Source organism: Oncorhynchus mykiss, chromosome 13, assembly GCF_057628025.1.
Source record: "Oncorhynchus mykiss isolate SJ-2025 chromosome 13, ASM5762802v1, whole genome shotgun sequence".
Lineage (NCBI taxonomy): Eukaryota > Metazoa > Chordata > Actinopteri > Salmoniformes > Salmonidae > Oncorhynchus > Oncorhynchus mykiss.
The window spans coordinates 50,883,922-50,910,780 of record NC_143034.1 but is presented as its reverse complement, the minus strand read 5'-3'; the positions used below and the strand labels follow the sequence as shown (position 1 = coordinate 50,910,780).

The window sequence follows — 26,859 nt, the reverse complement described above, 5'->3', positions numbered from 1 at the left end:
TTCAGTCTCTCGATGTGCAAAACTGATAGAGACATACCCCAAGCGACTTACAGCTGTAATCGCAGCAAAAGGTGGCGCTACAAAGTATTAACTTAAGGGGGCTGAATCATTTTGCACGCCCAATTTTTCAGTTTTTGATTTGTTAAAAAAGTTTGAAATATCCAATAAATGTCGTTCCACTTCATGATTGTGTCCCACTTGTTGTTGATTCTTCACAAAAAAATACAGTTTTATATCTTTATGTTCGAAGCCTGAAATGTGGCAAAAGGTCGCAAAGTTCAAGGGGGCCGAATACTTTCGCAAGGCACTGTATAGGCATAGTGGTATTATCATACAGAAACAGTACATGTATGATATTGTGTTTAGACAGACTTCAGCCACCCAAACCATGGACGCTCTCTCTGCTACCGTCCAGCAAGCGGTACCAGATAATCGGGTCTTGGACCAACAGGCTCAGAGACAGCTTCTACAGTGACTTCGGGAAGTATTCAGACCCCTTGACTTTTCCCACATTTTGTTACATTACGGCCTTATTCTGAAATGGATTCAATATTTTTTTCTCAGCAATCTACACACAATACCACACAATGACAAAGCGAAAACAGGTTTTTAGACATTTTTGCTAATTTATTACAAATAAAAAACAGAAATACCTTATTTACGTAAGTATTCAGCCCCTTTGCTATGAGACTGAAATTGAACTCAGGTGCATCCTGTTTCCATTGATCATCCTGGAGATGTTTCTACAACTTGATTGTTGTCCATCTGTGGTAAATTCAATTGACTGGACATGATTTGGAAAGGCACACACCTGTCTATATAATGTCCCACAGTTGACAGTGCATGTCAGAGCAAAAACAAAGCCATGAGGTCAAAGGAATTGTCCTCGGAGCTCCGAGAGAGGATTGTAAGGCTGTAACGTAACAAAACGTGGAAAAAGTCAAAGGGTCTGAATACTTTCCAAAGGCACTGTATCCCCAATAATAAGACAGTTGAATAGCTATCCAATGGTTACCCGGACTATCTGCACTACACTATTTTGCACTCTCACAGGACTTGATCCACACACTCACACTGGCACTCTCACAAACACACACAGATAACGCACGCATACTGACGCCACACAAACACACACTTTCACACATGTACACATATACTCAGAAAAAAAGGTGCTAAGTAGAAACATATAGAGTTCTTCAGTTTGTCCCCATAGAGTTCTTCAAAGAAACCCGTGCAGGGTTCTACCTAGAACCCTCTATAAACAATTCCACCAACCTTATTAGCCTTTAAAATCAAATTATCTATGATAATACATTACATTTCACAAGGCCTTTCTTTGAGGGCCTAGTTATACCCTAACACAGGGGTGTTAGGAAACTCCTGGTTACAGGCCACATCAGGCCTGCAAGTCACATTATGCTTAGGCTTGCAATGTGATGTGTAATTCCTATTGGAATCCAGCTACTTAGTATATCCAACAAGTGGAATTGTTAAATCACCCACAACCTGCATTCAGAATGACTGTCAGGTTATGGAAGATTGAATGCTGAGACTATCTCAATCATCTAAACTGGAACAGCCATCTCAGTTACGGGTGCAATGAATCCAATTACGAACAGTATGTTAGTTATCTTTGTGTAGCATGAAATGAATGAATCAATAAATGTACATGCAAAAACACAGATAATACAGTAAAACAAACCATTCGTAATCTCCCTGAAATAGAGCATACTGGGAAATTTTACGTAAGGTTTTATGTAGAGCCCTTCTTGCCTTCCAAAGAATCCTTCGTGTCTTCCAAAGAATCATCAAATAAACCTTTCTTCCAAAAACGGTTCTCAGGATATTAAAGGTTCTAGGTAGAACCCTTTGCCTTACAAAATAACCCTTGTCTTCCAAATAGGGTTCTTTAGATCAGAACGGTTCTTGGTAGAACCATATCCCTCCACAAATAACCCCTTTGTAACCCTTTTTTCTAAGAGTGTACACTCATCATATACGCTGCTGCTACTTTGTTTTTTTACTCTTATTATTATCTATCCTGATGCCTAGTGACTTTAACCCTGCCTACATGTACAGTGCATTCACAAATTATTCACACCCCCTGATATACACACAATACCCCATTATGTCAAAGTGGAATTATGATTTTATATATTTTTACAAATGAAGAAAAATGATGGCTAGCCTAAATAAGTTCAAGAGTACAAATCTGCTAAACAAGACACATAATAAGTCGCATGGACTCGGTGTGATATAATAGTGTTTAACATGATTTTTTTAAATGACTACCTCATCTCTGTAACCCACACATATAATTATCTGCGTCCCCCAGTCAAGCACTGAATTTCAGGCACAGATTCAACCACAAAGTTCATGTAGGTTTTCCAAAACCTCACAAAGAAGGGCACCTATTGGTAAATGGGGAAAAAAAGCAGACATTGAATATCCCTTTGAGCATGGTGAAGTTATTAATTACAGTTTGATAGTGTATTAATACACCCAGTCACTACAAAGATACTGGCGTCCTTCCCAACTCAGTTTCCGGAGAGGAAGGAAACCGCTCAGGGAATTCACCATGAGGCCAATGGGGATTTTAAAACAGAGTTTAATGGCTGTGATAGGAGAAAACTGAGGATGTATCAACAATATTGTAGTTACTCCTCAATGCTACCCTAAATTACAGAGTGAAAAGAAGGAAGCCTGTACAGAATACACATATTCTAAAACATGCATCCTGTTTGCAATAAGGCACTAAAGTAATAATGCAAAGAAAATGTGGCAAATAAATTAACTTTTTGTCCTGAATACAAAGCATCACTGACTAACAATCTCTGTATTTTCAAGCATGAAGTTGGCTGCATCATGTTGAGGGTATGACTGTCATTGGCAAGGACTAAGGAGTTTTTAAAATGAATATAAATGGAATAGAGCTAAGCTTTCCAACAGACACTGGGAGACAAATTCACCTTTTAGCCGCACAATAACCTAAACACTAGGCCAATTATACACTGGAGTTGCTTACCAAGACAACATTGAATGTTCCTGAGTGTCCTAGTTAAGTTGACTTAAATTGGCAAACAAATCTATGGCAAGACTTGAAAATGGCTGTCTAGCAAAGACCAATAACCAGAGCTTGAAGAATTGTAAAAAGAATAAAGGGCAAATATTGTACAATCCAGGTGTGCAAAGCTCTTAGAGACTTACCCAGAAAGACTCACAGCTGTAATCGCTGCCAAAGGTGATTCTAACATGTATTGACTCAAAGGGTTGATTACTTTGTGTTTTATTTTCCATTTAATAAAAAAAAAAATGTTTCTTCCATTTTGTTTAGATCGTTTCCAAAAAATTACAATTCAATTCATATAAATCCTACTTTGTCAAGGGGTGTGAATATTTTCTGAAGGCACTGTATATACTTACCTCAACTACCTCGTACCCCTGCACATTGATATGGTATATTGGTACTTCCTGTATTTAGCTTCATTCTTGTGTGTTATTTCTCTTGTGTTTTTATCTTCTTGTTTTACTCTGCATCGGTGGGAAAGAGATTGTTAGTAAGCACATCACTCTAGACCTGTTGTTGTATTTGACACATGTGACAAATACAATTGTATTTCTTTCGTTGCCACAAAACGAGGAGATTTACCCTATTTAATGAGAAATACAATTCCCAGGAGAGAACGCACACACACACATACAGTCATGTACACATGTGCGCACACACACACACACACACAACCCCACATTGCCTGTAACGCCATACACAGCTCTGAATCGAAAATGAGGATAAATAATTGATAAGGAATGCCTTGTGACTGCTTAAAGAATTTGCAGACAAATCACGTCCCATGCTCTATTCAGTGCTAGACAATATACAATTCTTAAACAGCATATACTATATAGGCCTTATGTAAAGTGTTATTTTATCTTAGATAATTCTCTGAAACATGTTAATTGGGCTGCTATCATTTAAATTAACAGAGTGAATGAAATTGTAAACAATTAAACAGAGAAAAGGCAAATGGCCCAAAATGGCTAGAAAAGTTTAGTAAATACAGTATAAAATACTGTATCTACTAAGTCTATGGCTAGGAGTGTTTCCTGACTATGTGGCCTGAACAGGAACATCTCATGCCCTGGTGTTTTACTGGGGTCCAGAGTTTTTCCTGGTTAGGTCACATGGTCAGGAAATGTTTCTGCATTTGTGACATTTATTCAGTACACCTTTTGCTTGTGACATGGTTATGTAGAAGCTTTCATCACCAGAAGCACCCTCTTATCATATTCAGATTCTTAGCTTGTTGTCAGATCTGATGGAATGCTGTTGGTATCAAAACACGTTATGGTTGTATCTGTGATTACAGTTAGCTCATTTCAAGAAGTGTTGGTCCTTTGGGATCTTTGGGTGCTCAAGTGAATCTGATGTTGGTGATGATGTCATAAAAGAGGTCCTCTTTGTCTCCACTGCAGAGGTCGGTAAATGGCGGAGCCTGCTGAATTTCCATACAGCCCATTTCCATAAGCTCTATAAAATAATTACATTTGTGCAGCCTTAAAAGTTACACTTTTCAATCTTTCCTTGTCTTACTTTGCAATCTCAAACATATTCAAAAAACAGCCTCTCTTCTGATAATGTATTATTTCCACATTCAAATAAAGTTTTGAGAATCAGGATCCAATATTTAGTTTTCATCCTGTTGTAGTGTACAGCATGTTCATCTTTTTCCTACTTCAGAAGCCACTGGTTTACTGGAAAGATAACAAAGAGATGTGGAGGTTAGCATGAACTGCTTGAACTGGAAACACAAAGGCAATGCTTGAGACATAGAACCTACAAAGAATCTGTTCATTTTGAGGGACGAGGCATTTCTCTATAGACATCTCAGAACTATAGAAGACTGAGAAAACATAGTTTATTAGGTACACCCATGTGGTACCGGGTCGGACCCCCCTTTGCCTCCAGAACAGCCTGAATTCCTCAAGGCATGTAAACGTCACTCAATTGGTATCAAGGGACCTAATGTGTGCCAGGAAAACCTTCCCCACACCATACGCCATACACCACCGCCACCAATCTGTATCGTTGACACCAGGCAGGATGGGGCCATGGACTCATGCTGCTTACGCCAAAGCCTGACTCTGCCATCAGCATGACGCAACAGGAACTGTGATTTGTTGGACCAGGCAATGTTTTTCCACTCCTCAATTGTCCAGTGTTGGAGATCGCGTGCCCACTGGAGCCGTTTCTCCTTGTTTTTAGCTGATAGGAGTGGAACCCGGTGTGGTTGTCTGCTGCAATGCCTTTCTGCATACGACTGTTGTACTGCAATGTTATTTACTTATTTGTGGCCAGCCTGTTAGCTTGCACGATTCTTGCCATTATCCTTCGACCTCTCATCAACAAGCTATTTTCGCCCACGGGACTGCAGCTGACTGGATGTTTTTTGTTTGTCGCACCATTCTCAGTAAACCCTAGACACTATCATGTGTGAAAAGCCCAGGAGGCCGGATGTTTCTGAGATACTGGAGCCGACGCACCTGGCACTGACGATCATACCACGCTCAGTCGCTTAGGTCACTGGTTTTGCCCATTCTAATGTTTAATCGAACATCAACTGAATAACTCGATGCCACTGTCTGTAGGAGCGAACCATTTTTTGTGAATGGGGTGGTGTACCTAATAAACTGATCACTGAGTGTAAATATTGAATTTCTAAAAACACAAACCGGTTTCAGAATACAGTATGTGCAGTTTATATTACAATGACAAACTTCTTTCTCACAGTCTGTTTTTACCAATACCTGAATTTTACCGGAAAGTCTCAAGTAACCGTGTTGACTGAATAAAGATCCTAAACACATGCGTTCAGACACACCTCGATACTGGGGCCTCAGGGCCCGGTTGTTGGGGCAGTCTCGGCCCTGCTTGCTGAAGTTGATGTTGGTGCGGATACAGCGCTGTAGGAGAGGCTGGGCGGGCCGCGTGTTGTCACTCATACTGAGGAATATCTTATATGGCTCATTCTGACTTAGCAGTCGCAGAGAATGCATCTAAAGAGGCGGCGTGAGAGAAAGTTGGACAGATAAGGTTTATGGTAGAGAATCTACAGTCTCAAATACGGCCAATTATCAAGTAACTTCTGGCTAACATGAGTTACTGTTATTATTGAGTCCATGATCGAGGGTGAGTTACCTGCATCTGTGTGACGTACACAGGTTTGTTCATGAGGATCCAGGTGGCTGTCTCGAAGCAGGGCGGGATAGTCATGGAGCCCTCGTATGTTATAAAACGTGTAGTGTCTGGATATAGATCTGCTATGTTGAGCCCCATGAGTAAGAATGCGTCATCTGGAGTGGACCAAAACAGAGGTAATCAGATTCATACTGTACCATCCTCAACACTTTCTACACTGTATTACAGAATAATAATAACACATTTCATTTGTATAGCGCTTTTCATTACAGTGTTATCGCAAAGCTGAGGCAAAAAGTAATGAGAATAAAATAAAAATTACAATAAAAATCAAGGCAGGAAATAGCAATAGTAGGCTAGTTGCTAAAAGGACTTTCCAGATTAGGTCTATAAGAAAGACAGTCTGTAGAAATGTGTTTAAAGACCCGTTTTAAAAGCTCTGATTGATGGAGCGGCTCTCAAATGGTCAGGGAGAGTATTCCATAGGCGAGGGGCAAAGGAGCAGAAGGCTCGGTCCCCCATAGTAAGGAGATGTGTCTTGGGGACTTGAAGCAGTGGTGAGTTGCTGGAGTGGAGAGTGCGAGGTGGCTCATTGATATAAATTATATCATTGATGTAGATGGGACTCAATCCATTCGAGGCATTAAACACTAGGAGGAGGATTTTAAAGTCAATCTTTTAGTTGACCGGAACCCAGTGGAGTTCAGCAAGGATGGGGGTGATGTGGGCTGACTTCTTGGTCCTGGCAGGACTCTTCTGGAGAAGTTGTAGCCTCTGAAGTGATTTGGTTGAAAGGCCCCCGAACAGAGCATTGCCATGGTCGATCTGGGAGAAGATGAAGGCGTGGACGGGTTTCTCTGCATCTGGCTGAGCAATGTTTCTTAGATGGAAAAATGATGTTTTGCAGATATGTTTTATATGGGCATCAAAGGACAGAGAAGGATCAAACTTAACTTCCAGGTTAGAGATGACAGAGGACAGATGGATGACTTGACCGTCACTAGTAGGGCAGATGTTTCCAGCACTGGTGACCTGCTTGTGTGTCCCAATAAGCATAGCCTCAGTCTTGCAGCTGTTCAGCTGGAGGAAGTTCTCTTTCATCCATGCCCTGATGTCATCTAGGCAGCTGCCAAGTTTTGCTAGGGCTGAGATGGTGTCCGGATTGATGTAAATATACACTTGGGTATCGTCAGTGCAGCAGTGGAAGTTGATGTTACAGATTCTGAGGATTTGGCTGAGAGGAAGCATGTAGATTAGGAACAGAATAGGACGCAAAACGGACCCCTGTGGGACACCGCATGTGACCGTAGACTCCACCGATCTGGACTCTCCAATCGGGATGTATTACTTCCTATTGGAGAGGTAAGAGGAGAACCAGTTCAGAACAGTTCCAGAGACTGCAGTGTGCTCTCTGTGATGCCGCAGGAGGATGTTGGGGTCAGCAGTGTCAAAAGAGCACTGAGATCTAAGAGAAGTGGGGAGGCTAGGTAATCCAGATTCTGCAGGCATCAGAAGGTTATTGGTAACTTTCACCATAGCTGTTTCGGTGCTGTGCAAGGACTGGAAACCTCACTGGAAAAACTTGTTCAGTTAATTGGAAGACGGATGGGATTGAAGCTGGTTTGCAATCCCTTTTTCCAATACTTTTGATTGGAAGAGGTTGGAGATGGGCCTGTAGATAAGAGGTCAAGGTTGGGTGTCTTCAGTAAGGGGGTGACTGCATTTTGTTTTGACGAATGATAGTACCTCCCCAGTCAGCTGGGACTTGTAATACAGTTTTACATCCAATTATTATAGTAATGGGATACAAATAAAAGGATGAATAGTGATTTATTTAATGTAATTTGTTTAATTTAATTTAATTAATGAAAAAGGACTGAAAATTAAATTAACCAGACTTAATGAAGAGCATAAAACTGAAAGAAAAGAGAGTTTGGGTAGAAGCTGTTAATACTAACTATAGCAATGTTACATAATTGTTGTCTTTAAAGGAATGCCAAGTTTCGACATTCTGAAAGTGCCACAGAGTTATTTCTGTCGGTTAGATACAGGAGATGACTCAAGCATCTCTCAGGGTTGGGGGCGGTTTCTATTGTTACACATCTTATCTATTGAACCAGGAAGATCACATTGGTAATGTAGCTGATTAATTCAGAAGTTGGAATGAATTTCACTCAATCTCTGATTAAGTCCATCTCTGGCAACCTTCCAATTAGCCAAATGAATTCAGTTTCTAGATATAATTTTTTATGACGGATCCAGAAATGGATCTGACTACTATTCTATCTGTGACTACGGTAGATTTGACAATGTGTGTGCATAAACCCACAAATCTTAAATGCCTGAGGGTGCTTACGTTTGTATGTTATTCTCGTGATGGTGTCTCTGTTCAGCATGCGATTCAGGAATACATTTGGAGACTCGGATATCTGAGAGGGATGAGATGTAAAGGAACATAAAATATTCAGCATCCGCAGCACAGTCCCATGGGATTCTGAATATAAAGACCACTGTCACTACAATAGAACACCACAGAGAAGGAGATTGTCTGCATCAAGCACAAACTGACCTTTATAAATATGGACACAATAGCTACGCCATTGGGGCTCTTGGCTGCCTCACTGTAGTTGGCATAGAGTTCTTGGTTGTAGTGTATAAGTTGCACCTGTAAGTGAGGCGAGATAAAGACAAAACAAACAGGGAGTCCTTCATTTCCTGGTGTTAGACCATGTGAGATAGAAATGTGAATTTGTCTTGCACATGAAAGCATTATGTCAGATTAAACTAATCTTATCCATCCAACCCTCACTCGAAGATAAACTCAAGAAATCCAGGAATGTTTTACTTTCACACGTATCTGCTCAGTAGAGTTCCAATTTAGAACGGGATTCAGCTCTAATTATCTGGGCAGCCGCTTACTTTGGCAACATATCTTCCTCACTTAAAAATAGTGACTGGAAAGTGTTTGCCAAATCTAATTTCAATCGAGACAGACAAACTCAGTTTGGTACCCGATAAATTTACTGCTTTTACTTTGTCATTATAATATCGCCCTCCTCCACTGAAAAAACCCACTGCCACTAAAAACCCACTGCCACTTTTCGATCCAGCCTTCAATTACATTGTTAGGGTGCAGATTGCTGATGCTCTTCTAGCCCACCCTTCAAAGGCCCTGTACATGTGATTAGTGGACTGAGTGATAGAGGTAGTCCAGCATATTTGATCATTATCCATTGTTTGAGGAAATCTTCCACACAAACCAGCCTTGGTAGGGCTGTGTAAAGCAGTGAAGCCTTAACTGTAATGCAAGTTTGATTGAATTGAGCTCTTAGTCTAATGAAAGCAACTTGCAGTGGATTGGATTGTTTATAGACACAACAAAGATAAAGATAATCCCTCTCGGCTCATTGGCTCGTTCCCTCTCACCTCTGCTGGGAAGGACTGTCCATTGAGCAGGTGCTCCGAGCCCTGGCCGTCCTCGCTGCCGAAGTGCAGGCGGATCTCCTCCAGCCGGTGACTGTAACCCAGAGGCCCACCGGAGATGTTCACCAGGTGAGCCTTGTCTGGCCGCAGCGACACGTGGCGCCCTGTGTTGTACATGGTGCCTCCCATCTGCACAGAGAGGAGTCAAGTGAGGTGTGGTGGATGTGTGGTAAAAGAGAAGGGGGGAAAGTTTCTCACCTGAGAGACCTCTACAAAAGAGGAAATGGAGATAACTCATTTAATACACTGAACAAAAATATAAACGCAACATGCAACAATTTCTAAGATTTTACTGAGTTACAGTTCATATAAGGAAAATCAGTCAATTTAAATATATATAAAAAATAATTAGGCCCTAATCTATGGATTTCACATGACTGCAAATACAGATATGCATATGTTGGTCACAGAGACCTTAAAAATAGGTAGGGTTGTGGATCGGAAAACCAGTCAGTATTTGGTGTGACCACCATTTGCCTCATGAACGACACATCTCCTTCGCATAGAGTTGATCAGGCTGTTGATTGTGGCTTTATGAAATGTTGTCCCACTCCTCTTTAATGACTGTGTGAAGTTGCTGGATATTGGTGGGAACTGGAACACGCTGTCATACACAAACATGCTCAATGGGTGATATGTCTGGTGAGTATGCAGGCCATGGAAGAACTGAGACATTTTCAGCTTCCAGGAATTATGTACAGATCCTTGCAGCATAGGGCTGTGCATTATCATGCTGAAACATGAGGTGATGGCGGTGGATGAACAGTCTCACCACAGTATCTCTTTTTGTTCAGTGTAATTCTTTATAATTTCCATTATGGGTAGAAAAAGAAATTGCATTTTCCCATTACTGCAATGTAAAATTATAATATTCTTCAGGCTCATAATCACAGAATAATCATTTGGGATTGGCTGTTGGCCTGCAGTAAATGAGGTTTTTAAAAAGTGGATAAAAAAAAAAAATGAAAATCATCTTCCAAATCTCACATCATTAAGGAAGCAGGTGAAATGAATAATAAACTGAGAAACAAACTCTCACGTTGTTTGAAGTGACACATTGAAATGTCCAACAGGTAAAGGAAGACCTTCAAAACTTTGTTCCATTCTTTCATATAAAACTAGGATAACATCAAGACTTATAATTAAATTAGAGGGAGGTAAGGAGAAAAAGTGAAGGGAGGGAGTTCAGTGTTATGCCCGTGTAAATCTTGATGGAGTCATTCATCATAGGGTGATCCACTTAGTTAATTTATTCAGAGACAAAGGAATACTGAAAAATATATACAACAAATACTGCCGATGGTTAAATGAAGTAAGAAAAGCAATATATTTCACTTGACATGTATTTTTTTTATAGCCCTTTAAACAGGGGCCCGGTCTACTCCCTCTTAGTGCATAATGCATGTAATCAAATGAGCAAAATGGTGAGAGCTGAAAATTAATTCAATTTCTCAACAGTGTTATGTATTATACCAAATCTTCCACTGACACCTATTCTAATTACTAGGCAAAAGAAGCACTCAGCAGGCACTGAGCTGGCACTGCGCTGGCACTGAGCTGGTACTGGGGCCAATACTTTGCGCATGAGAAGACGGCAATATGGGTTCGGAGTTGTAGGTTCTGTTTTGGGGATGATATAATCTCTACTGGCTAGTAAGCAAACAAATGTGATGAGGCCCTTTGGGATGTGATAATGTAGCTGGCTTGCTTTGTCATAAAAATATGTTTTCACTAAATCCACCTACGGTTCACCAAACAGCCTTCAAAATCCTTCTGATAACAGTGGTGCATTAAAATCTGATAGACAGAGATATAATAAGAACATTTAGAGTACCCACTTAACAGTGCATTTAAGGTACAGAATGAGTAGCAACCGACTATACTCTAAATCAGTGCTTTTATACTGGCCGGGTATGGTCACGTGGTCACTCAATCAAACCAAATAAAATCTCTTAACACAACTTCAATTTATTAAGAGTAGCATCTTCAAATGCTCTCCATTCTGTGCTGTCTCATTGACACCACAGACTAGGCCTACCTAACAGGCAGAAATTCTGCAGATGAGCCTTAATTCTATTCAGATTCACAATGATCATTGATTATGACAACACACACAATGCTCTAGCTACCTTGATGTATGTATTTGGACATAAAGTCATGCTAGAGGAGGAGCTGACACAACACTCCTGTTGAGGGATTTACCGATTTTGCTGTCCACTTTTAGCATTCCCAAACAGAGCATAAAAGCTGCTTACAATGAGCAAAAATCCCCCCACGCTTCATTGAGTTAAAAAGGCTTGGGACTAATTGCTGTTCTGCTTCAGTGAATTGAGTCGAAATATGGAGGGCTTACATTTTGGGGACATTTGATTTTAATTTGAAATTTGTTTTGTATCAGGTTAGGTTAAACTATTCCCCTCTGCTATACAGTGGACTGTCCCTCAGGCTCAGGAAAGTATTCACACCGCTTGACTTTCCACATTTTGTTGTGTTACTAAGTGGGATTCAAATGGATTTAATTGTCCTTTTTTGTCAAGGAAGAAGGGCACCTATTGGTAAATGGGTAAAAATAAATAAAAAAGCAGACATTGAATACCCCTTTGAGCATGCTGAAGTTATTAATTACACTTTGGATGGTGTATCAATATACCCAGTCTCTACAAAGATGCAAGAGTCCTTCCTAACTCAGTTGCTGGAGAGGAAGGAAACTGCTCAGGGATTTCACCATGAGGCCAATGGTGATTTTAAAACAGTTACAGAGTTGAATCTCTGTGATAAGAGAAAACTAAGGATGGATCCACAACATTATAGTTAACTTCTCTAGGGTAGGGGGCCGCATTTGGCATTTTGGATAAAAAGCGTGCCCAAATTAAACTTCCTTCTACTCAGGCCCAGAATATAGGATATGCATATAATTGGTAGATTTGGATAGAAAACACTCTACAGTTTCCAAAACTGTTAAAATAGTGTCTGTGAGTATAACAGAACTGATTTGGCAGGCGAAAACCTGAGAAAAATCCATTCAGGAAGTAGGAATGTTTTTGTTGTTGTAGTTTTCTATTCAATGCCATTACAGTATCCATTGACTTAGAACTCAAATTGCAGTTCCTATGCCTTCCACTAGATGTCAACAGTCTCTAGAAATTGTTTCAGGCTTGTATTCTGAAAAATGAGGGAGTAAGAGTAGTCTGAATGAGTGGACCCTCCTGTGTCACAGAGCTTTTTCATGCGCGCGACCGAGAGAGTGCCTTTCTTGTTTACCTTTTATATTGACAACATTATTGTCCGGTTGAAATATTATCGATTATTTAGGCTAAAAACAACCTGAGGATTGATCATGAACATTGTTTGAAATGTTTCTACGAACTTTACGGATACTATTTGGATTTTTTTGTCTGCCTGTTGTGACTGCGTGGGGGGTTTGAACTTGCAACTTTCCGGTTACTAGTCCAACGCTCTAACCACTAGGCTACCCTGCCGCCCCACAACACATTACTGAGGTCCATTCTCCATATGTTCAAGCATAGTGATGGCTGCATCATATTATGGGTACACTTGTAATCGTTAAGGACTGGGTAGTTTTTCAGGATAAAAAATGAACGGAATGGAGCTAAGCACAGGCAAAATCCTGGAGGAAAACCTGGTTCAGTCTGCTTTCCACCAGACACTGTAGGATTTCTTTCTTTTTTCTTTTTTTACAAATGTTACACATTTTTCTTCTACTTTGACAGAGTATATTGTGTTGATCATTGACAAAGAAAACCTCCCTGATCTTTGTGGTTGAATCTGTGTTTGAAATTCACTGCTCGACTGAGGGACCTTGGAGATATATATATATATATATGTATGTGTGGGGTACAGAGATGAAGTAGCCATTCAAATATAAAGTTAAACACTTATTTCCCATAGAGTGAGTCCATGCAACTTATTATGTGACTTGTAACTCCTGAACTTATTTAGGCTAGCCATAACAAAGGGGTTGAATACTTATTGACACAAGACATTTTAGCATTTCTTTTTTAAATTAATTTGTAAAAATTTCTAAAAACATAATTCCACTTTGACATTATGGGGTATTTTGTGTAGGCCAGTGACATACAAATCTAAACATAAACCATTTTAAATTCAGGCTGTAACAGAACAAAATGTGGAAAAAGTCAAGGGGTGTGAACACTTTCTGAAGGCACTGTACATGTCATACCTCACTCTTATGCAGAACGCAAGACTCTCCCATTATTATATCAATGAAAAGTAAATTGCAGTGACTGCCCTCAAAACAGTGAGAACGGGAGGTAGTTTTGGTTTTCCACCATGTTTTGAGAAGAGAAGTTAGACTAGCTTTGATTAGATTATTAAATCCCCCATCAGTTTTCTCTCAGTTCCCTGGAGGCCCTCTACTGTCTCTGCCTGAAAAATACACATTTTACATTTACACCATTTAGCAGATGCTCTTATCTGCAACTTACAGGAGCAATTAGGGGTAAGTGCCTTGCTCAAGGGCATAGCAAAAGATGTTTCACCTAGTCGGCTCGGGGATTCTAACCAGTGACTTTTCGGTTACTGGCCCAACACTCTTAACCGCTAGGCTACCTGCCGCCCTCTAACTGTGGCCTTTACACTCTGAAGTGAGCTCCTCTCTGTGGGGAAACTCCTTCTATGCAACGAGGCACATCTACTGGCTCTGTTTCAAAGTTGGGATTTTTCTGATCCACAATAGTTGTATAATGGAGAGAATTTTGTCTCGGGCTAAACACGAGCAGCAGAGAGAATCTCCAGTAAACACACGTTGACAGAAACACTGCCTGTTCCTGGCAGTTCAATGCAGTTGGGGTGGTAAAGCAACAGAAGGCATGTTATTTGTTCCGCCAACACAGTAAGGTTACAACACTCGAAACAGGTACACAGAAATCCTCACAAAATCATGCACGAGAAGCGCACCAGCTCCCCTTTTGGCTGGTTAACCATCATTTTGCAACATGAAAGACAACATATGCTAAAACATCGCTGCCAATAAAGTGTGTTTTCTAAATTCCCTGTTCATGGTGTCTGTTTGAATGTTGTGTGGACCTCAGACAACCCCTAAACATCTTTGTTAAAAGGATTCTCAGTACCTTTGTATAATTTGTATATTTTTTCATTATTTTATAGTCCTAGTTAAATTCTCTCTCAATAACTTTCTTCCATGATTATTGTATTTATTATAATTGCATTTAATCCTGTTCAAGTGTTCACCATTACGATATGATATACTTTATTGTACATTTAAATGCTCACTCACAGAGCTATGGGTAATTTAGGCTCCAAATGTCCACCCTGTTAGGTTCCACCCTGTTAGGATTAGGCATCTAACAGGTTGGAAAATGCACCAAAAAAATAAAAAGTGTCTGAGCTTGACCAATATGTTTTTCTGAAAGTCAAACTGGTAGAACACAAAAAGGTCCAAAAGGCACCGCAATGAAGGAATGAGTCACCAAAGGAGCATGTCTTTAAGTGGTGACACTCCATGTGAAGCCTGTCAGAATGATGAATCCTCCTGTTATTTGACCCAACACTCATCTCACCCACCTTACCTATCCTTTAGTCTCTGTCACTCCTAAGCCACTTTTCTACACCCTCCCTTCCTTGAGGATTCAAAGTCTGGGATTTGAACATAATTGAAGCTGTGACAGACTGAGGACATTGAAGTCCTTCAACCTTCGAAAGGAACTAAGGTCACTTGTATCTTATCTCAAACTTGTCTCATGGTAATAGCAGGCTGTTTTCTGGATAAACAAAAAAATAAGGATATTCTAGCCCTGGATTACATTACATGAAATAGGTTATGCTGTATAATTGCACCAATATTTTCAAAGGACCAACATTTCCCAACTGACAGTTTTCCTCATGGGTGCTTTGCAAAATGCCAACTTGTTGCCTACTAAATGTTTTCTATGAGCAACTGTTTGAGCTTTACTAGGGTAAGTTAATGAGAAACTACGTCTTCATGAGTGAATTTGGTGACAGTGTGTGTGAGTGAGTATGGCTTTGTGGACATCATGGGAGCAAGTGAGATAGGAAATTACTAATGTCCTGCTATTGACTGTCGCAGCATCCAAATTATTACTAAATGTCAACACATTGAAGTCAATTCAAAGATGCTGTGAACAGAACCATTTATCAAGCAAAGGCTTATCACCACAGTTTCATGTTGTCTTTTTTCATGACAAAGATTGCCACACTAAATCGCTTCTTCGGATGAATTGTCTTAATCAAGTATCTAAAATGCAAATTGCTATTCAGTCGCTGCCTGAGCATACAAGTTGAAAATATTTCCCTAATATTCAAGTGAAGTGAACAAATACACTTCTGTAAAAGTGCAGGAAAAGAGGCAGTTAACTGGGAGAGTAAACATGTCCATCTGTTGATGGACAAATATCTGGGAGTATCGAGTAGACGAGCTGTGGCGAATGTAAAAACATCCTGGCTAACTTCATGTATCCCCTCTCCCACAGTCCTCCCACAGACACACGCCAGCACAGATGGCCCAGCTCTCTGCGCTCTCGCTCAGCAGATGCACACTAGCATTAATCATAAAACAAGACTTACAAAGACAATTTAACCCTCTCTTACATGTACTGTTCTTTGCCAATCCTCCCTGGCTCCTTGTGGTAGTTTTCTGATTCAAAATAAATGAGAGTACTATTCATGGGAATCAAATGTTGGGGGAGGGGGTGGGGGAGGTGGACTGTCTTAATCAAAGGGTTTTGTCCTCTGAAAAATGGCCACCACATACATACCTTACAGTAAGTCAATTTTCATTCTTACACAACACTGCAAAGAACCAAAAGATACATCAATAAAATGTAATTGCATCAAATAGGCTCGGTAATAGTTCATTTGTCCCCATTTGAACTACAGTACTGAGTGTAATTCTGTTGTCGTTCTCATTTTACATGATTAGTAATTTCCCCTATTCCCTAGTGGACTTTATGCCCTGTGGTGAACGATGGTCATGCCCCCTTGTCCCCAGCTTGCAGCTTGAGCTTGGGGCATCCTGCCAACACCCTTTGATAATGTTAGTGAAATCCTACAATAAATACTATCTGCTATATGGGTCATTTGATGGGATCGGGATGGGAGAGATTCAGAAGGCAACTGTGAAAGCAGAGCATGATGTACAACTAAAGGAGAGCCATGGGGCTAGATAGCGGGGGTGTTGCTAGAGGCATTTAGAAAATTGACCCTGTCTGTGTAGTCGAAAGAATTCTGAGTAGAAATCTGATGTTACTTTTTTATTTTTTATTTTTTTATTTCACCTTTTATTTTAACCAGGTAGGCTAGTTGAGAACAAGTTCTCATTTGCAACTGCGACCTGGCCATACTATAAATCTATAAATGTTTATTCTGTAAACAGAACACCTTGTTTTGATGATGGCTGAGCATACTGGTCCTCATTACACATTATAAATATAATATGAACACACACAAATGGAATCCAATAATAGCCTGCAGATTATCAACGTCTCCTGAAGTTGTAGACCTGATGCCCTTCAGATCTACAAGCTCAAGAGTCATCTGGGAGTTCAAGATCAGGCTTTCCACAATCTCCTTACCTTGCTGCGTCCGCCTGTGTTGAGACGTAGAGGGGTGAGGAAGGGGTCAAAGATCATGTGACTGGTCTCAATGTTGACCGGCGACTGCCTCTTTCCCATGGCACACAGGTTCCAGGCGGAATTCACTAGCCCCCAGAAGGATGGTACTGTGGACAACAAGCACAGTTCAATGTCCTTTATCATGTGGATGTCTAATATCGCGTTGATGTGTGAGATGAGTAAGTTCTTAAACTATAAACTTGGACTATAAAAACTTTGACGGGAACCACTGAGGAGGAAACACTGAGTAATGAAACGAAGTAAAGATATCCCTTTAAAGTCCTTGCCTTACTGTAACCGAAACGGCAGCAGTTAGAGTATGGAGTATGCCATCAGCACAACATTCCATATTATGATTGTACAGTACTAGGAAAAGCTATTTTGAGAAAAGGGCACGTGAGTAATGCCAAAGTTGATTATGTATGTATGTATGTAGATACTACTATGGATTTAGATAGAATCCCTCTATATTAGAATCAGTTTAAATGCTTCCAGAATCTGATTTAAGATCAGCTGAAATAATCTTAGTTATCCCTCCCTCGTTACTTGCACATGACAGAAGGGACTGGGGAGAACCCATCCTCTCCTCTTAGTAGGGCTCAGAGCCTGGCAGTGGCACAGGAGCAGGGCTGCTGTGACAGGCCTCAAGAGTGCCATCACTACTCCTTTCTGACACGCGTGACGTCACCCAGCTGTGATTACATCACGTGGGTCGGCTTGAGTGGAGAAGGCCGCCCAGCTGTGAAACAAATGAGGGTTCAGGACTTTTACACTCTCTCCCTTAGCACAGGGATTAGAGGCTGATACTCATCTGGACTGCTGGATGGAGACTCCTGGGACAACCAGTACTTTTTCTTTGCTTAATTCATGGGCAAGGGGCATGCCTTCTGGGCAAAGCCCAATGGTGGTTATGGACTATCAGATCAGCGCCACAACCCCCTATAGATATGACTAGGAGTCAATTTCAGAATTAAGAATCAGCTAAAGAATCAGCTAGTGAATCTGCTAGTGAATCAGCTTAAACTAGCAAATAAGCAATGAATTAGCCACCCTAAGCTGATCAGTGACCTATATTACAAGCTGATCTTGGCCAAACTACTCTTAATGCATGATCATGAAATACAGTAGATGAGGATCTGGAATGATGTTGGAATTTCTGAATGTCAACTAATTGTTTACCAGTTGTAGCTGCACGCGTAGAGGGTTCAATATAGTGTTAAAAAAAAAAAAAAGTAAAATGATCACAAAATGAAGCCTAGGCATTTTTAACTAAACTATCATTGTTTTAACAATTGATCCAGGAAAAAATGTGCACTGTTGTTGATAGTTTCGAAGGCAGTATTTTGGCAACAATTGTTACTTTTGCCCAAAAATGTGGTAATGTGACATATATAAAAGCCTTTGTGTCCTAAAACAGTGATGTAACTGTGTTGTAATCCCACTCAGTGACATTTGGTGAGCACAACAGTCGGAGGAAAGAGAGGATATGTCAAACTGAGAACCATGCTCAAAGGAAATATAAGGTAGCACTACACTCAACTCATGGCAATCTAACTGTTGGATTAAATAGTTAATCACTTTCATTGCTTGTTGGTTTGGTGGAGCAAGAGCGATACAAACGTCTAAAGAAATGACGAGGCATTCATTGTTAAGGATGCTTCATAGGGCAGATTCAAACAAACGTGCTTGTTTTAGCAGCGAAAGGTGCTTAGAGGTGCTCCTAGACATTACTGAGGCTGAGCAGGAAAGACAACCATTTTCATTAGAAAACTCAGCTAGAAAAGTATAAGTATGTCTAAACCCTCACATGTGAACTCTCACCCCCTTTACCCATGCTGCCTAGTGCTCATGATCTCTAGTCCAGTACAGGTATATTATTGGATCAGGTAGCAGGTGCATGCAGCAGGTGCAATGCAGTATGTCCCAGCCAAGAGCTGAAAACCAGACCCTACAGTACCACTACCTCTAGGGAGACTTCACAACACGTGTTGGGATATGCAGCTAATTGAAGTCTAGAGGTTTTTTTCCAGAGCAAAATAGTCAGGACATAAACATAACGTTACAGAGAACAAACTAAAATTAGAACATAAATGTCAATGGGTCTGGAGAGACCACTAGGACTGAGGACTGGCCAATTCACAGCAATCACAATTCACAAAATTCACTCTGATTTCATATCAAAATGACCAGGGAAATCCTCCCCTCAGATCGTAGGGATTACATTTCCAATTTTCCAAGCAGCGTAAACAAAGAAGACAAAATTGAGACAGTTTGCAATCTATTGAACCTGCTGGACTGTGCAGACACTCCCGACTCCAGTGTATTGCCTTCCTAAGGTCCTGTGGATATAATTAAAGTGGAGGAATAGCTGATGATCCATCATGCAGTTAACATCAGAGAGCAGATGTCTTGGGACGTGGGAGAACTACAGATGGAACTACAATTAGTTCAAATCACTTTGTGTTGCAACTGCAATATTGTCTGCCAAATACTAGGACACGGTAGACCTTTTCACACTCAGACAACCGTCTCATGAAAACTATAGGCTATGCAGTGTGAGACAATCAGAGAGTAATGATGAAGGGAGAATTGTTCTTCAACAAACAGTGCTTAAAAAGCGTGCTGTAAGCCAAGGGGTAATTCCATGGAGCAATTTATTTAAAAGGCAGGCAGGTGTTTTGGGTATTGGTGGGCAGGTAGCAATATCAATTCCAACGTGGTAGCCTGACAATGTATAACAACTAGCTAGGTTTCCATCCAGTTGGTGACAGATTTTCATGTGAATATTCTAAAATCTGCATAAAAACAACATACACATTTTCTTACCAGAAATGTTTCCATCAAGTAACGGACTTGTTTGAGGATAAAAGTCTGTGCGTGAGGACGTAATGCACATAAAAATAACTTTTGCGGTTCAATTTCCATGTACTGAATAAAAGAAATACACGTTAGATGGGTTTCCATGACATTTTCAACTCTTCCGATTCAAAAGGTTGAATGTAAACCTGGTTACTGACATGCTTCTGGTTTGACAGGATAATATTCCTAGGTCTAGACCCTCTTATCATCATAGAGGATTTAACACCATCTGCTGTAAGAGGTTATTTTGCTCAGCCCTCAAACAAATCAAATCTTACTTTGACAAAGGCAAGGAGGAATAAGCCACTGCTTTTCTGACCTTTCTTTTGAGCATCTTCCTTTATCACAGCTGTAAATTACTTGGCTGGCTCGCCTATAGATGATTTGGTTGTTAAAAGTCTTAAATGTCAGTCATAATCTAGCACCTTCACATAATGTTTTAGCTTTGAAGACAATGATGTAGCTAGTGTTGCTCCAATAACAAACCTTTCCGCTCATCCTCCGACCGCCATACCCGCAGGTAGAAATACAGCAGCAATATGCTAGAACATATGTATGTTCATCACATTAGTCGGTGGGTGGGAAAATGAGGAAGAGGGGCTTAACATTATTATAGCTCTGAGTGAGAGCGAAAATGTAAAGTGCGGGTCCTGTGAATATGGCCTTTTAATACCATTAGAAGATTATTGAGCGCATAGTAATCATAATTCTATTCTAGCCTCTTCCCATTCCATTTAAATTCCCTCATAACCCTTTGCGTGGGAGGGATTCTGTTTCTTCCTTCCGCACTTCTTTTTTTGCCCCTCAGAGTCTTTGCAAGGGCGTCTGTGTATGTGTGTGTGTGTGAGAGAGAGAGAGAGAGAGAGAGAGAGAGAGAGAGAGAGAGAGAGAGAGAGAGAGAGAGAGGGAGAGAGAGAGAGAGAGATAGCTGGCTGTGATCACTAACTTGGTGACCTACTTTCCAAGACTGCAGCACATACAAATAATAATACAGAGTTATGCTCCTGTAAGAATATACAGAAGGAAGGTGATGCCTTTGTTTCTGACAAAAGGTTCAGTTGAATTGAAATCTGTATCAAAAAGTTAATGGGCCAAGGCATAATTGCACTCTTCTTGAGCCTGTTTAGATCAATTCGATTTCCTTTCTATTTCAAAAAGTAAAGTCTTTAATTAGATGGCTCCAAATGTACATTCTAGCTGTAGAGTTTCCCCGTTTTCATCAAAAAGGGCTTGAGGTGAATGAATGTACAATAGCAAAAACATCCCACCAACTTGGCTTCCACCCATATGACACACAGCACATACACAGAGTCACTGTCACTTGCGGTTGACTGTGTGTGGATGTCTCCTCTCCTGTGTAAAGGTCTCTGTGGTGATAGACAGGAAGCTTCCCTGCAGCTAGGCCGAGAGGCTGAAAGGGCTCACCCCCTGAGTCCACACACTGATACACTAGCAGGAGACATAAAGTAAAAGGTCAGGGAGCATCCCACAACCTTCTACAAAAGACTTCCAAAGGCCTCTGTGTCACCTGCTGTGCTTATCTGTCACAGCTAATAAATAGGCATTTCTCCTCCTAGCCCTGCTGCCCTAAAGGAGAGGAGAAGAGAGGTTGAAACTAAGGTAATCCAATGACAGAGTTACACATGGAGCAGCTGAGGACAGTGCTGGCCCTCAAGGCAGCAGTTTCTGCTGGTTTCACATATCCTTATATGAGCCCATTGGCTCATCCAAATTTGCACCCTTCCTTAAGGCACACATAGACAATTGGGGTGGGATGATACCAGTATCGCGTTACTAAGCAAAGGAAACAAAACACAAAGCTGATTTAACTTATTTAGGAAAACAGCACTAATGTTGGAAACAAACATCATTATGTTGTCTTCCAGAGCAGGCACGGCTCCAGGACAAAGTGACGAAGGGGGCAGTTGACATCGGTGAGGGGGCTACATTTTTGGGTGTTCTTGCATTGGAATTATATTGAATTCTGGTTATCACGCCATACCAAAATAAACATAAAGTTCAAATGCAGAGACTCCGAGATCATTGAGTGCTTTTGAAGTGACAGGTTGGGGCGGAAACTGTAACCTATCTCCTTCTAGCAGTCATAAGGACAAATATTCAGCAGGAGGCAGGCAGGTAGAGGTGCAAATGACTGTTGGAGTTTTTTACACAGCGCTGGGGTTTCAAAGATGACGCTGATATTTACAAATATATACATACAAAGTTCTGACTTCAAAAATGTCAGCATTCAAAAGAAAATGAGTGCAATGAAATAAAATGCAATTCAATAAACCACAAGTTCTTTATCACAAGTGTTGCGCAGGTTGTGAGCTCTCCAAACGTTTCCAAATGAGAAATGGTATGAATGTATAATTATATTTAATGTTGTATTATTGAAATGTTACCAGACTACACTTGACTACACAGTTATATTGGTCATTCATCCTTCCTCGTTGAAAAGGTCTGAGACCTCTCTTTTATTCATTGTGCTGCCATTCTTCTTCTGTATACTTGTATGTCTGTGCTACCCTTGATTGTGGAGTAAAGAAACACAGGGAGGGAGGAAGATGGAGAGAGGGCTGTGATAAACATTTCATAAGACCTGCAGTCAGAACAGTAGTGAACCTGAAGCTCCTGCTGCAGAGACAGAGAGCGGAGGAAGAAGCCAGCCCATGTCAATAACACTGCCCAAGAGCAAGAACGTTAGTAACAAGCGAATCCTCCCGGTTAACAAGAAATGTTCCCTTCCCAAAACAGAGAGGACTGTTTGGTCTGGCTTTCTGTTACGAAACAACCCACGGGACAAAAGCTGGTTGAATCAACATTGTTTCCACGTCATTTCAACAAAAAATAATGACGTGATGACATTGAACCAATGTGGAAAACTGATAGGACCATCTCCTTATTTAATTGTGGGCCATGTGGACACTAAGGCTTATTTAATAGTGGGCCATGTGGACACCAAGGCTTATTTAATAGAGGGCCATGTGGACACCAAGGCTTATTTAATAGTGGGCCATGTGGACACCAAGGCTTATTTAATAGTGGGCCATGTGGACACCAAGGCTTATTTAATAGTGGGCCATGTGGACACCAAGGCTTATTTAATAGTGGGCCATGTGGACACCAAGGCTTATTTAATAGTGGGCCATGTGGACACCAAGGCTTATTTAATAGTGGGCCATGTGGACACCAAGGCTTATTTAATAGTGGGCCATGTGGACACCAAGGCTTATTTAATAGTGGGCCATGTGGACACCAAGGCTTATTTAATAGTGGGCCATGTGGACACCAAGGCTTATTTAATAGTGGGCCATGTGGACACCAAGGCTTATTTAATAGTGGGCCATGTGGACACCAAGGCATTGAGTTCATGTGATGTCAGTGTTTGTTCAACATCTAAAATAATTACCTGGAACAAAGCTCCCTTGGACTGCATCTTTGTACGCCCACCAACCGTCATGAATCTTTGGTGAAATTAGCTGTGCTGCAGTAGGAAAAAAAACAAAAACACAGAAACTATCATGTCGCTGAAAATGATCATCAACTCACTTGTTAGAACACTATTAACTTTCACTTCTTAAGTCTAATATTGCCTTTAAAGAGACAATGAGAGAGATTAGAGATAAAAACTGAATTGAGGCCTTGGCTTTTGTGGTCAGCCTGACCACATTAAAAAGACGTAGGGTTTGGAATGATCAAGTGGATACCTCCATTTAATAGGATATGTTGCGTTACGGTACAAATAGAATAATGGTCTGTTTACTTAAGACAGAAATGAAAAATAGGGAGGTTGGTCCATAACCAAGGGAAGTAGGGCGCACAAGCATTTCGCTACACTCACAATAACATCTACTAACCATGTGTATGTGACCAATAAAATGTGATTTGATTTTGATTAGTTGTCCCCGACGCAACTCGAACACACAACCTTTGGTTGCTTTATTTGAATTATTTTTTCAGATTTTTCAGGGGGTGCTGAGGGTACTTCAGCACCCCCTGAAAAATCTGAAAAAATAATTCAAACCAAAGGTTGTGTGTTCGAGTTGCGTCGGGGACAGCTGTAGCATTTAAGCACTTTTAACACTTTCCCTAACCTCAACCTAATTCTACTAACCTGCACCGTAAATTCCCCTAACATTTGTCCTTACCACAAATGCTAACAGAAGAACAAGCAGCCTGTAATCAGAGCAAGACATCTAATACTTATTTTTTTAAACTAGGCAATTCAGTTGAGAACAAATTCTTATTTACAATGACGGCATACCAGGGAACAGTGGGTTAACTGCCTTGTTCAGACCAATTGATTTTTATCTTGTCAGCTCAGGGATTCGATCCAGCAACCTTTCGGTGACAGGCCCAACGCTCTAAACACTAGGCTACCTGCAGCCCCATTGGTCCGCCGAGATGCATTATACATTTCATCATCCAATTTGTATGATATTGTACGGCCGGGTAAGACATGTGATTCTACACGTCCTCCAATTCGTATGATATTGTACAATAGCTATTCCATTCTAACCCTAACCCCATAACATATCATACTTAATGGAGGGAAACAAATTTAGATCCCAAATCCTATGAATTGCCCTGAGGCTGAGTTGTTGTGGTACAGGTGGTAGAGCACCTGCCTCTGCACCACACAGGATTTGAGGATCGTGCCCCCTGTCAGTTTTCCTCTCTCTTGCTATATTGGTGGCAGGCAGCAAAGGGATCATTCCGGAGGTTTCTAGGGTGCTGGTTTGCAGATGGGCTCTGTGCGAATGGACAAGTCTCAAAGGGAGAGAATGCTGAAATGTGAGTGTTCTACTGAGTGTTCTACTGCCTCTATCCCAGGCCCTGGGTTTTGTGGTACATCACTTGACCTCTGCAATGCTGGATCTTGGGGTCAAGCCCCACGGTCAGCTGTTCTTCCCACTAAACATCATGTCAGCGGTCATGAGAGTAAGAACATAAGATACCATTTATTGCTGTCTGGCAAAAAGCAGAAATGAAACATACTTGAAAAGTTCCATCTATTGACAAATGAGTCTCTGTCATAGCTTTACTTTTATTTTTTCCTAGGATGCAGACAAGATGTTCGATGTGTTTGCGATGATGTAAGATGTGGGTAATAATATCCATGCAACATGCAAAGAGCATCTGTATGTGGAACACGCCCAATGTTGAATCTAATCTCAGCATTACAAATTTGACAGGCGCAAAGAGATTTTGTAAAATGTTCTCTCATTGGTACCAAATTGGGGGCGGGACAAAACAAATCTATAATCCTAAACACAAATAGCCTATTATATAATATTATGACTAACATTCAAGAGAACGGCTAGATAATCAACGACTACAGTAATTGTGTTGCCAACTCACGCGCAAGTGGAGTAAATATTTGCTTTAGTGACCTTTAAAGACCTGTCATGCTTAAACCTACACTGAAACAATTATTGGTAGACAGCTGCAACACCCGTGCCCTACATTGCACGGTTTACAGTAGGAACCGTATCACCAACAGAAGACTATTCTGTATTTCCTTATCCAAATACATTTAAATGTTTCACAATATTCTGGGGTTTGTTCAAGCCCTGAAGATCATCACTTCATCTCATGTATTACATTTAATAACCGCAGGCTTCAAGGCTTACCTGATGTCCAGATGAAATATGCTTGAAAAATCAAAAATATTTCCCAAACGATATGCATTCTTCATTCATTCCAAATTAATTTTGCAAAAGCTTAAATATATTAATTGCAAAGTTTGAGTTCTTAACGATGACAAACTTTGACGAGGCATTTTCCCCAATCCGTCAACGATCCAAGGTGTCACATTCAGTGTTGCGCGCTCTGCCAAAATGGTAGGTCAAAAGAACGCGCGCCAAAAACCACGACCGCTCAAAACACGCAATGTGATCCATAAAAAAAGATATATTCTATAATTACGACACGATGCCGTAGTTCGCTTCGCCATTGAATGTGTTTGAAGACCGAGTACAAACTAAAGCTACATGACTGGCTATCTTTGAGTGGACTCAACTTGTCACTGCGTGCGGCAGACCATCACCATGGACAGACTGGTCTCGTGGACTAGACGTAACATAGTAAACGTAAGTACGGGACATTCAAATTAGTATAATACTGTATGTTTGGTATGCTTACATAAGATACTAGGTTACTTAAAGCAAAAATGAAAGGAGGGTGGTTGGTTGGTCGTGGTGGATGAGTGAGTCTGGCAACCCAAAGGTTACATGGTCAAGTCTTATCACAGACAGCTTTTGCGATTGAGCTAATTAGCAACTTTGCAACTACTTACTTATTTTTATGTACTTTGCAACTACTCAGTAGCGGTGCATGGGTAATATCACAGAGGAAGCCAAGGCAGTACAAAAGCCATATTACAACCTATGTTGTGATAATTGCGTTATTTGCTTTATAAGCTATTCGTTCATACGCCACCATGATATACAATAAGGAAGTGACAACAGTCACACAGTGGCGGAATAAATTCAAATACACATATGTTAGTTTTGTCACAAAACCGGAGAGCAACATCTGTCCAGTGAAGTCCACAGAGCAAATATTGCATGTAACAAACAGTTATATGACATGCAGCATGGTCAAGCGTGTTAATGTTTTCAACAGTTTACTAAACAACTACTGATTTAGAACCACAGAGTTACAGCAAGTCAGCACAAAGACAAC

General features: G+C 40.7%; 1 protein-coding gene across 1 annotated transcript; it reads right to left on the bottom strand.

Moving 5' to 3' along the window:
• Positions 1-606: 606 nt before the first annotated feature.
• LOC110486391 (carbonic anhydrase-related protein 10) lies at positions 607-26,241 on the bottom strand. The gene is made up of 9 exons (XM_021557940.3): positions 25,806-26,241; positions 23,582-23,656; positions 17,272-17,417; positions 9,623-9,808; positions 8,766-8,861; positions 8,553-8,625; positions 6,197-6,351; positions 5,880-6,054; positions 607-4,752 (listed from the first exon to the last, which is right to left on the bottom strand). Exons 1-9 carry the CDS (start codon positions 25,861-25,863, stop codon positions 4,730-4,732), a joined length of 987 nt encoding a protein of 328 aa, XP_021413615.3. The 5' UTR covers positions 25,864-26,241; the 3' UTR covers positions 607-4,729.
• Positions 26,242-26,859: the final 618 nt, after the last annotated feature.

Excerpts from the sequence above, each read along its gene's own strand:
- LOC110486391 (XM_021557940.3), bottom strand. The coding sequence starts at position 25,863 with ATGCATATCGTTTGGGAAATATTTTTGATTTTTCAAGCATATTTCATC. Across the intron at positions 23,657-25,805 it reads ATATTTCATCTGGACATCAG|CACAGCTAATTTCACCAAAG; the intron begins GTAAGCCTTGAA and ends TTCCTACTGCAG. Across the intron at positions 17,418-23,581 it reads CCAAGGGAGCTTTGTTCCAG|TACCATCCTTCTGGGGGCTA; the intron begins GTAATTATTTTA and ends TGTTGTCCACAG.